Source organism: Monodon monoceros, unplaced genomic scaffold (assembly GCF_005190385.1).
Source record: "Monodon monoceros isolate NGI ecotype Baffin Bay Population unplaced genomic scaffold, NGI_Narwhal_1 Super_Scaffold_21, whole genome shotgun sequence".
Classification (NCBI taxonomy): domain Eukaryota; kingdom Metazoa; phylum Chordata; class Mammalia; order Artiodactyla; family Monodontidae; genus Monodon; species Monodon monoceros.
In genome coordinates this window covers 56,351,627-56,363,850 of record NW_021703778.1, presented here as the reverse complement: position 1 = coordinate 56,363,850, position 12,224 = coordinate 56,351,627, and the positions used below count along the sequence as shown (strand labels likewise).

The 12,224-nt window shown below is 37.7% G+C and overlaps 1 protein-coding gene across 5 annotated transcripts in view; it reads left to right on the top strand.

Annotated features, from left to right (window-relative positions):
- The window catches only part of MYO5A (myosin VA), a 187,159-nt gene that overhangs the window by 86,492 nt on the left and 88,443 nt on the right, over positions 1-12,224 (top strand). For all 5 annotated transcript variants that reach the window (XM_029236767.1, XM_029236768.1, XM_029236772.1 and 2 more), the window contains exons 10-11: positions 10,757-11,022; positions 11,652-11,733. In XM_029236767.1, coding sequence (XP_029092600.1) covers positions 10,757-11,022; positions 11,652-11,733 — 348 coding nt within the window. The remainder of the gene's footprint in view (positions 1-10,756; positions 11,023-11,651; positions 11,734-12,224) is intronic.

Sequence of the window (12,224 nt, the reverse complement as noted above, 5' to 3'; positions counted from 1 at the left end):
ATTAAAATTCAGTTCATTTGTTTAAACTGTAACAAAACCTGACAGTCTCAGATTGTTCTTATTGGGCATTTGTGATTTGTGGTATTTTCTGATCACCACCATCAAAGATCACACACATACACACACTCACACTTACACACACGTACATATACAGTATATATTAGGTATTTTTAACTTTATTAAAATGGAGGCAGTTTTAATATAATTCTTTTTCCATCCTGCTTCCTCAAGGAGTATAATAGGAAACAATTTTGAGATTTATGTTTCACTCTTAGGACACCCAAGTTGATATTTGCAAATCTACATGTAGATTAATTCATGTGACTTAAATTTGGGTAAATTAGACTTTAGTTTTGAAATATGTGTTTCAGTGTCTCTGTCTGGGTTCAATCCCAACTTTACTATTTACTCTCTCTGTTTTGGGGTGAGTTGCTTAGCTTTTCTGAAGCTCAGTTTGCTCATCTGTAAAATGAAAGAGACTTTCTTTTCTAGCAGTTTTGGACTGGTTGCTCTGATTGAGCTTCATGCTGGATAAATTATATTTTAAAATATTTTTAATAAATACATAAGAACTTCTCAGAGGCCATAAACTAAGTGAAAACAGGAACTCAGAGAATGAAGCAGAACTCTGAAACTAAGACTCACTTGGAGGGCGTTTGCTGAACCCAGTGACGTTGAGCTTCAGTTTTCATAGCCAAATGGGGTGCAGAAGACAAAAAAACAAAGCCTAGGACTCGTATAAACAGGGGAACAGGAAGGAAAACTTCTGGCTAAAGCTGAGACCCTAAATGAGGAATTTGCTCACCGCACTCTCCAAGAGTACAAAGAAAAAGCAAGTCTCAAAGCTAAGTGGAGGGGGAAAACATAGTTCCCTAAAAAGTTATAACAATAAACTGACCCTCACACATACTTCCCAGTCTGATTTCATAGTTCCTGGATGGTCCTCAAAAGCCACATACACAAAACTTAGTTTAAATTGGTCCTGGATTGGTAGTGCCCTGGATGCCTGACAGAAGCAAATGCAAATCCACCTTCAATCCAGGACTCAACAGAGTCCCAGAAGAAAAGTTACAAGAAATATTGGCTCACAGTCAAAAATCTCAAATCCCATGGTAAAACAAAATAGAGCTAGGTGAAACAACAGAGAGCAGAGTCAAACCTACTAATAATGCTGAAAGAAATTAATAGCATATTTGACACAACTGAGTAGGGAAGTGATGAGCTGGAAGACAGAAGTGAAGAAATGATGCAACATGGGCCCCAAGCTGGAGCCCTTAACAATAGTTAAAAGAGACTGAAGGATGGAGTAATAAAATCTAATTTTAATATAATGAGAATTCCTAAGGGAGAGAAAGAAGAGAATGAGGCAGACATAATGTTTGAAGAGGTAATTACTAACAAATTTCAGAACTTGTGAAAATGACACTACACCACAGATTTGGAAAGGCCAAAAAATCCCAGTTAGGATAAATAAAAAGAAATCCACACCTAGGCACACCGTAATGCTACCACAGGCGAAGAGAAAAATCTTAAAACAGGAGAGAAATAAGACATACTACTCTTGAAGTAGCAATTAAACTGATAGCTCACTTGCCAACTGCAGTAATAGGAGCCAGAAAACAGGGGACTATCATCAGTGTTCTAGAGTGAATAACTACTAACTTAGAACTGTATATCCAGTAAAGATACCTTTCTACAATGAGGAAAAAAACAGAGGTGTTTTCAGACAAATAGAAACTTGTGAGAATTTGTCACCAATAGGCCCTCACTAAAGGAAGTATTAAAAGACATAGTTTAGGCAGAAGGAAAGGGATCCAGATACAAGATCTAAAATTCCAGAAGAAATGGTGAATCAATAAACTAGTAAAGGGCTTCCCTGGTGGCGCAGTGGTTGGGAATCTGCCTGCCAATGCAGGGGACACAGGTTTGAGCCCTGGTCCGGGAAGACCCCACATGCCACGGAGCAGCTAGGCCCATGAGCCACAAGTACTGAAGCCCGTGCACCTAGAGCCCATGCTTCGCAACGGGAGAGGCCACCACAATGAGAGGCCCACGCACTGTGGCAGGGAGTGGCCTCGGCTCGCCACAACTGGAGAGGGCCCACACGTAGCAGCGAAGACCCAACGCAGCCATAAATAAATAAAATGTTTTTAAAATAAATGAACTAGTAAAGTATGGGCAAATGTAGATAAAATTTGATTAATTAAAAGAATAATAATAATGACTAGTGTATTGGGCCACAAAATACTTATTCATTACAGAGGGAAAGGTAGTGGAGAAACCTGGCAGCTACTCCCTTAACCAAGCAACCAGTCAGCATCACATGAGTTCTGATGCAGCACCCTGAGGGGGGTGCCACATCACTTCTCTAGCATTCCGGCCAAAAAGGCATGGCCCAAATCTGAGGCAACATAATACAGACCCAAACTGAGAGACATACTATTCTTCTAAAATGTCAAGTTCTCAAAAGACAAAAAAAAAAGAGTGAAGAGCTATTCAAATTAAAGGTGATTAATGAAACAAGATGACTAAATTCAATGTATAAACCTAGATTGGATCCTGGACCACAGAAATGTGGCCCCTCCCCAGCCCGCCCTCAGAGGACATTATTAGGTCAATCAGCAAAATTTGAATTAGATCTGCAGGCTAGGTAATAGGGTTGTATCATTGCTAATTTCCTGATTTTACTCACTATACTATAGTTTTATAAGATAATGTTTTTGGATTTTAGGAAATGAACAGTGAAATATTTAGAACCAAAAGGGCATTATGTTTGTAACATGCTCTCAAAAGGTTCTGAAAAAATAACATGTATGTAGTATATGTACGTGAAAGAGCGAGGAAGAGAATGATGCAAGCCAACTTGGTAAAGTATTAATATTTAGGGAATCTGGGTGAAGGGAATTCTTAGTACTCTTCTTGCAACTTTTCTGTTAGTCTGAAATTAGTTCAAAATAAAAAGTTTAAAAAAAATAAAGTGAATCACCAGGCCCTCCTTCCCCGCAAAAAGATGGAACTAAAGTACTGGATAACAAAGCTTATAGATTGGGATGGAGTGTTTGGAGTTTGTGTTAGTTAATTACACTAAGTTAACTAATGTAACTTAATGCTTCTATCATAAAAATAGAAACAGAAGGTAAACCTTTCGAACTAGTAGAGAGAAAAATTAACTGAAAAAAATAATCCAAACATAGCAAGAGAGGTAGAGAAAATTTTAGAAAAGGTGGGACAAGTAAAGGCACAAAAGAAGGTAGAAATAATTACAAATGAACCACTGTTTCAGCTAATATGGATTGTCAGACTGGTTTTAGAATTCAGGTATGTACTTTTGAAAGACGCATTCCTAACACATAAAGATACAGATAGTTCGAAAGTAAAAGGTTTAGAAAACACACACCATAGTAGCTAGAAAAAAACTGGCAGACCTGTATTGATACTGGACAAAAAAGACTTTGAGGCCAAAAGCAATACTGGAGATAGAGTCACTATGTATTTTTATTTTGAATTTTATTTATTTATTTATACAGCAGGTTCTTATTAGTCATCCATTTTATACATATCAGTGTATACATGTCAATCCCAATCTCCCAATTCATCTCACACACACACACACACACACACACACACACACACACACCACTTTGCCCCGTTGGTGTCCATACATTTGTTCTCTGCATCTGTGTCTCAATTTCTGCCTTGCAAACTGGTTCATCTGTACCATTTATCTAGGTTCCACATATATGCGTTAATATATGATACTTGTTTTTCTCTTCTGACTTACTTCACTCTGTATGACAGTCTCTAGATCCATCCACGTCTCTACAAATGACCCAATTTCGTTCTTTTTTATGGCTGAGTAATATTCCATTGTATATATGTACCACATCTTCTTTATCCATTCATCTGTCGATGGGCTTTTAGGTTGCTTCCATGTCCTAGCTATTGTAAATAGTGCTGCATTGAACATTGGGGTACATGTGTCTTTTTGAATTATGGTTTTCTCAGGGTGTATGCCCAGTAGTGGGATTGCTGGGTCATATGGTAATTCCATTTTTAGTTTTTTAAGGAACCTCCATACTGTTCTCCATTGTAGCTGTATCAATTTACATTCCCACCAACAGTACAAGAGGGTTCCCTTTTCTCAACACCCTCTCCAGCATTTGTTTTTTGTAGATTTTCTGATGATGCCCATTCTAACTGGTGTGAGATGATACCTCATTGTAGATTTGATTTGCATTTCTCTAATAATTAGTGATGTTTAGCAGCTTTTCATGTGCTTCTTGGCCATCTGTTTGTCTTCTTTGGAAAAATGTCTATTTAGGTCTTCTGCCCACTTTTGGATTGGGTTGTTTATTTTTTTAATATTGAGCTGTGTGAGCTCTTTATATATTTTGGAGATTAATCCTTTCTCCGTTGATTTGTTTGCAAATATTTTCTTCCATTCTGAGGGTTGTCTTTTGGTCTTGTTTGTAGTTTCCTTTGCTGTGCAAAAACTTTTAAGTTTCATTAGGTCTCATTTGTTTATTTTTGTTTTTATTTCCATTACTCTAGGAGGTGGACCAAAAAAGATCTTGCTGTGATTTATGTCAAAGAGTGTTCTTCCTGTGTTTTCCTCTAAGAGTTTATAGTGTCAGGTCTTAGATTTAGGTCTCTAATCCATTTTGAGTTTATTTTTGTGTATGGGGTTAGGGAGTGTTCTAATTTCATTCTTTTACATGTAGCTGTCCAGTTCTCCCAGCACCACTTATTGAAGAGGCTGTCTTCTCTCCATTGTATATCCTTGCCTCCTTTGTCATAGATTAGTTGACCATAGATGCGTGGGTTTATCTCTGGGCTTTCTATCCTGTTCCATTGATCTATATTTCTGTTTTTGTGCCAGTACCATATTATCTTGATTACTGTAGCTTTGTAGTATAGTCTGAAGTCCGGGAGCCTTATTCCTCCAGCTCTGTTTTTTTCCCTCAAGACTGCTTTGGCTATTCGGGGTCTTTTGTGTCTCCATACAAATTTTAAGATTTTTTGTTCTAGTTCTGTAAAAAATGCCATTGGTAATTTGATGGGGATTGCACTGAATCTGTAGATCGCTTTGGGTAGTATAGTCACTTTCACAGTGTTGATTCTTCCAATCCAAGAACATGGTATATCTCTCCATCTGTTGGTATCATCTTTAATTTCTTTCATCAGTGTCATATAATTTTCTGCATACAGGTCTTTTGTCTCTCTAGGTAGGTTTATTCCTAGGTATTCTATTCTTCTTGTTAAAAATGGGAGTGTTTCCTTAATTTCTCTTTCAGATTTTTCATCATTAGTATATAGGAATGCAAGAGATTTCTGTGCATTAATTTTGTATCCTGCAACTTTACCAAATTCATTGATTAGCTCTAGTAGTTTTCTGGTGGCATCTTTTTCTCTACCTATAGTATCATGTCATCTGCAAACAGTGACAGTGTTACTTCTTTTCCAATTTGTATTCCTTTTATTTCTTTCTCTTCTCTGATTGCTGTGGCCAGGACTTCCAAAACTATGTTGAATAATAGTGGTGAGAGTGGACATCCTTGTCTTATTCCTGATCTGAGAGGAAATGCTTTCAGTTTTTCACCATAAAGAATGATGTTTGCTGTGTGTTTGTTGTATATGGCCTTTATTATGTTGAGGTAGGTTCCCTCTATACCTACTTTCTGGAGAGTTTTTATCATAAATGGGTGTTGAATTTTGTCAAAAGCTTTTTCTGCATCTGTTGAGATGACCATGTTTTAGTTTTCAATTTGTTAATATGGTGTATCACATTGATTGATTTCTGTACATTGAAGAATCCTTGCATCCCTGGGATAAATCCCACTCGATCATGGTGTATTTTTAATGTGTTGTTGGATTCTGTTTGCTAGCATTTTGTTGAGGATTTTTGCATCTATATTCATCAATGATATTGGTCTGTAATTTCCTTTTTTTTATAGTATCTTTGTCTGCTTTTGGTATCAGGGTGATGGTGGTCTCATAGAATGAGTTTGGGAGTGTTCCTTCCTCTGCAGTTTTTTGGAAGAGTTTGGAAAGGATGAGTGTTAGCTCTTCTCTAAATGTTTGATAGAATACACCTGTGAAGCCATCTGGTCCTGGACTTTTGTTTGTTGGAAGATTTTTAATCACAGTTTCAATTTCATTACTTGTGATTGGTCTGTTCATATTTTCTATTTCTTCCTGGTTCAGTCTTGGAAGGTTATACCTCTGTCAGAATTTGTCCGTTTCTTCCAGGTTGTCCATTTTATTGGCATAGAGTTGCTTGTAGTAGTCTCTTAGGATGCTTTGTATTTCTGTGGTGTCTGTTGTAACTTCTCCTTTTTCATTTCTAATTTTAATGATTTGAGTTCTCTCCCTCTTTTTCTTGATGAGTCTGGCTAATGGTTTTCAATATTGTTTATCTTCTCAAAGAAGCAGCTTTTAGTTTTATTGATCTTTGCTATTGTTTTCTTTGTTTCCCTTTCATTTATTTCTGCTCTGATATTTATGATTTCTTTCCTTCTAATAACTTTGGGTTTTGTTTGTTCTTCTTTCTCTAGTTCCTTTAGGTGTAAGGTTAGATTGTTTATTTGAGATGTTTGTTGTTTCTTGAGGTAGGATTGTATTGCTATAAACTTCCCTCTTAGAACTGCTTTTGCTGTATCCCATAGGTTTTGGATCATCATGTTTTCATTGTCATTTGTCTCTAGGTAGTTTTTGATTTCCTCTTTGATTTCTTCAGTGATCTCTTAGTTATTTAGTAAAGTATTGTTTAGCCTCCACATGTTTATGTTTTTGATGTTCTTTTCCCTGTAATTGATTTCTAATCTCATAGCGTTGTGGCCAGAAAAGATGCTTGATATGATTTCAGTTTTCTTAAATTTACTTAGGCTTGACTTGTGACCCAAGATGTGATCAATCCTGGAGAATATTCTGTGCGCACTTGAGAAGAAAGTGTAATCTGCTGGTTTTGGATGGAATGTCCTATAAATATCAATTAAATCTATCTGGTCTATTGTGTCATTTAAAGCTTCTGTTTCCTTATTAATTTTCTGTTTACATGATCTGTCCATTGGTGTAAGTGAGGTGTTAAAGTCCCCCACTATTACTGTGTTACTGTCGATTTCCTCTTTTATAGCTGTTAGCAGTTGCCTTATGTATTGAGGTGCTCCTATGTTGGGTGCATATATATTTATAATTGTTATATCATCTTCTTGGATTGATCCCTTGATCATTATGTAGTGTCCTTCCTTGTCTCTTGTAACATTCTTTATTTTAAAGTCTGTTTTATCTGATATGAGTATTGCTACTCCAGCTTTGTTTTGATTTCCATTTGCATGGAATATCTTTTTCCATCCCCCAACTTTCAGTCTGTATGTGCCCCTAGGTCTGAAGTGGGTCTCTTGTAGACAGCATATATATGGGTCTTGTTTTTGTATTCATTCAGCAAGCCTCTGTCTTTTGGTTGGAGCATTTAATCCATTCACTTTTAAGGTAATTATCGATATGTAGGTTCCTATTACCATTTTATTAATTGCTTTGGGTTTGTTTTTGTAGGTCCTTTTCTTCTCTTGTGTTTCCCACTTAGAGAAGTTCCTTTAGCATTTGTTGTAGAGGTGGTTTCGTGGTTGCTGAATTCTCTTACCTTTTGTTTGTCTGTGAAGCTTTTGATTTCTCCATCGAATCTGAATGAGATCCTTGCCGGGTAGAGTCATCTTGGTTGTAGTTTCTTCCATTTCATCACTTTAAATATGTCATGCCACTCCCTTCTGGCTTGTAGAGTTTCTGCTGAGAAATCAGCTGTTAACCTTATGGGAGTTCCCTTGTATGTTATTTGTCGTTTTTCCCTTGCTGCTTTCAATAATTTTTCTTTGTCTTTAATTTTTGCCAATTTGATTACTGTGTGTCTAGGCATGTTTCTCCTTGGGTTTATCCTGTATGGGACTCTCTGTGCTTCCTGGACTTGGGTGGCTATTTCCTTTCCCAGGCTAGGGAAGTTTTCGACTATAATCTCTTCAAATATTTCCTCGGGTTCTTTCTCTCTCTCTTCCCCTTTTGGGACCCCTATAATGCGAACGTTGTTGCGTTTAATGTTGTCCCAGAGGTCTCTTAGGCTGTCTTCATTTCTTTTCATTCTTTTTTCTTGATTCTGTTCTGCAACAGTGAATTCCACCATTCTGTCTTCCAGATCACTTATCTGTTCTTCTGCCTCAGTTATTCTGCTATTGATTCCTTCTAATGTAGTTTTCAATTCAGTTATTGTATTGTTCATCTCTGTTTGTTTGTTCTTTAATTCTTCTAGGTCTTTGCTAAACATTTCTTGCATCTTCTCAGTCTTTGCCTCCATTCTTTTTCCGAGGTCCTGGATCATCTTCACTATCATTATTTTTTTATATATTTTTTAACATCTTTATTGGGGTTTAATTGCTTTACAATGGTATATTAGTTTCTGCTTTATAACAAAGCGAATCAGTTATACATATACATATGTCCCCATATCTCTTCCCTCTTGCATCTCCCTACCTCCCACCCTCGCTATCCCACCCCTCTAGGTGGTCACAGAGCACCGAGATGATCTCCCTGTGCTATGCGGCTGCTTCCCACTACCTATCTATTTTACATTTGGTAGTGTATATATGTCCATGTCACTCTCTCACTTTGTCACAGCTTACCCTTCCCCCTCCCCGTATCCTCAAGTCCATTCTCTAGTAGCTCTGCATCTTTATTCCCGTCTTGCCCCTAGGTTCTTCTGACCATTTTCTTTTTTTTTTTTTTTAGATTCCATGTGTATGTGTTAGCATACGGTATTTGTTTTTCTGTTTCTGACTTACTTCACTCTGTATGACAGTCTCTAGGTCCATCCACCTCACTACAAATAACTCAGTTTCATTCCTTTTTATGGCTGAGTAATATTCCATTGTGTATATATGCCACATCCCCGCATAGCCCAGGGAGATCAGCTCGGTGCTTTGTGACCACCTAGAGGGGTGGGATAGGGAGAGTGGGAGGGAGGGAGACGCAAGAGGGAAGAGATTTGGGCACATATGTATATGTATAACTGATTCACTTTGTTATAAAGCAGAAACTGACACACCATTGTAAAGCAATTATACTCCAATAAAGATGTTAAAAAAAAAAGACAAATCCATCATAGTGGGATATTACTGACCTCTCTAAATTATTGATAGGTAAAGAAGTCCAAAAATTAGTTAAGTTATAGAAAATTTGAACAAAACAGTTAACAACGTTGATCTAATAGAATGTTTAGAGAGTGCTGATCCACTTCTAAATGGTGTCACACCATTCATGTATATAAATGAATGAAATAAGCTGCTTATTTAAGGGAGTTGATCCATGTTGTTGGTAATGGTGGTGATTTGTATCTGAAGTGATTACTTGGGAGGAGGGGAGATGAAAGAAGGAAGGGACTGCTTCAGTGGGAAGGGTCAGGGGATGAGGCTGTCAGGAGACCCAGGTTCTAATGGCAATTCTGACATAAACTTGTTGTGTGATAGTTTTAAAAAAATATTTATTTATTTATTTGGCTGTGCCGGGTCTTAGTTGTGGCATGCGGGATCTGTACTTGTGGCATGCGAACTCTTAGTTGCCGCATGTGGGGTCTAGTTCCCTGACTAGGGATCAAACCTGAGCCTCCTGCATTGGGAGCATGGAGCCTTAGCCACTGGACCACCAGGGAAGTCCCTGGTTGTGTGATTTTCAACAAACTATTCTCTTGGATCTTATTTCCTCATTTGTAAATTAGAGATGAATGTTCACCCTACCTATTCCCCAGGAATGTTATCAGGTGCAGTTGAAACGTGTGAGTGAAGGTGTTGAAAAATATAATGCACTAACATGGGTTAAATTAAACAAGTATTTATTGAATGCCTACTCATGCAAAGCCTGTGGAAGACAGCTGTAGGGGATACAGGGATCCCTGTAGGTGATACAGGGGATGCTTAGATTAGAGATTCTAGTCTAAGAAGTCACACAAATAACCATCAGGTTAACTGTTTATAACCTTTCAGTACCCCCGCCATGGGCCCCCATTGCTCTTAGCAGAAAGACCAGCCATAGTATAGCCTCTGGCTTCATCTCATATATTTTCTCCCTCACTCAGCTTCAATCCCTCACATCTCTGGTTTCCCTCCCACCACAGGACTTCTATACCAGATGTCCCCTCAGCTTGGAAGACCCTTTCACCAAGTTAACACCTTCTCATCCTTCAGATCTCAACTCCATTTCTCAAGGCCCTGTCTCCTGCCTCCCTCAATAGGGCATTCTCCTTTCACATGGCATCTTAGTATAGTGTCCTCCTTTGTAGTAATTTTAATTTTAGGGAGCAATCATTTAGTTAACACCTATTTCCCCTAGTGACTCTAAGTTCTAGGAGGACAGGGTACATGTCTGTTTTTGTTTGCTGGCATATAATAGACGCTCAGTAAACATTTGTAGACAAGCTGACTCATTTTCTGACTGACTGACTGACTGAATGTGCCTGAAGAGAGATCCAAACAAGTACTGTCAGGAAACAAAGGAAGAGGTAATTTTAAAAATGAGCCCTAGAAGAGATTACAAAATGCTGCCTAGATGCTGGTTTGTTGGATGATTGTGATTATCATTGATCAGCTTCAGGTGATCTTGGTGTTTGTTATAACAAAGAAATTGTGGGGTTTTAATTGTTCCCTCTTTCTTAGTATTTTTTAGTAAATTTTTGCTTAATTGATCTGGTCCTAGGAAATAACCCATTCTCTTTTGGCAGCCCAAGCATGAACCTCTCAGCATCTTCTGTGACCTCATGGCTGTGGACTTTGAGGAGATGTGTCACTGGCTCTGCCATCGGAAGCTGGCTACTGCCGCGGAGACATACATCAAGCCCATCTCCAAGCTGCAGGCCACGAATGCCCGCGATGCACTGGCCAAGCACATCTATGCCAAGCTCTTTAACTGGATTGTAGATCATGTCAATCAGGTTCTCCATTCTGCTGTCAAACAGCACTCTTTTATCGGCGTGCTGGACATTTATGGGTAAGTGTATTTGGCTTAGTGGTCTGAGCATTTCTTTCTAGAGACTATCTAGTAACTCTAAGTGGGTATTTGATTATGTTTCCTACTGGTGAGGAGAAGGGAAAATTAGAAGAGAATTTTTAAAAGCCTAATTTCATTTGCTAGTTTGCCTTCTCTGGGTACCTTTCTTTAATGTTAAAACCCTTCCTGTACATTTGCGCTGTACGATGCCTTTTTCATTATCTGGTTCAGTTTTTCAAAAGAGTGTATGAAATTTCTATTCCCCGTTCCTTTCTATGTGTATATAGACACTGTGCATCTGTGACCTGACAAGAGCAATGGCTTTATCGTAATTCTGATCGTTCCCTACTTGAGGATGAATATGCCGTCCAAAGCATATACTGTTAGACACATCCATAGGCTGCAGCCTTTAAAAAAATCTCTCTACCACCTGGCTGATGCTTATCTGCTGGGTACATATTTCATGTTACTGAGTTAAAAACCCTTATTTATCTTCACTGATGTGGAAAGGAAGTTTCACAATGTTGAGGAATTTCCTATTTCTTTCTTTCTGATTTGCACATTTTGAATATTTTTTAAAGTTATTTCTTCCTTTTTCTCCTCTTCCCATATTATTTTTGGTTTTACAGATTTGAAACATTTGAGATAAATAGTTTTGAACAGTTCTGCATAAATTATGCAAATGAAAAACTACAGCAGCAATTCAATATGGTAAGAATTTTCTTGCTTGAATAATATTCTACCAAAAATTATTCTCTCGAATTCCTAGTATGTGTTTAAAGTTTGGTTCCAGAAATGAAGTTGTGAATTACAATTATTACCTATGGTTTAAAACAGCTAAACTGCTGAGGAATTTAGGATTAGTAAATGCTGCAACCTTGGAAAGATGTTTATGGTCCAGATTGGATTCAAGGTCATCCTTAGATTGCTGTCTGAGAATAGTGAAAACTTGGTCCAAATAAATTGAGAGAGGGAAGCCGAAAGTGTGTTAAGGAGTAATATAGGGGGTGTAAAACTTTGATCCCAGGGATATCCTTCAGTTGGTCGTTCCTGAGGCTAACTATATGTGGAGTTATGACTGTCTTAACTCTTACTTGCTGTATTAGCAAGAGGTCAGAACAAGAAAGCCAGGACAGATTCTCTTTTCTATATATATATATCAATAAATCAATAGATAATGTTTCAAATGAATAAGTAAAAAA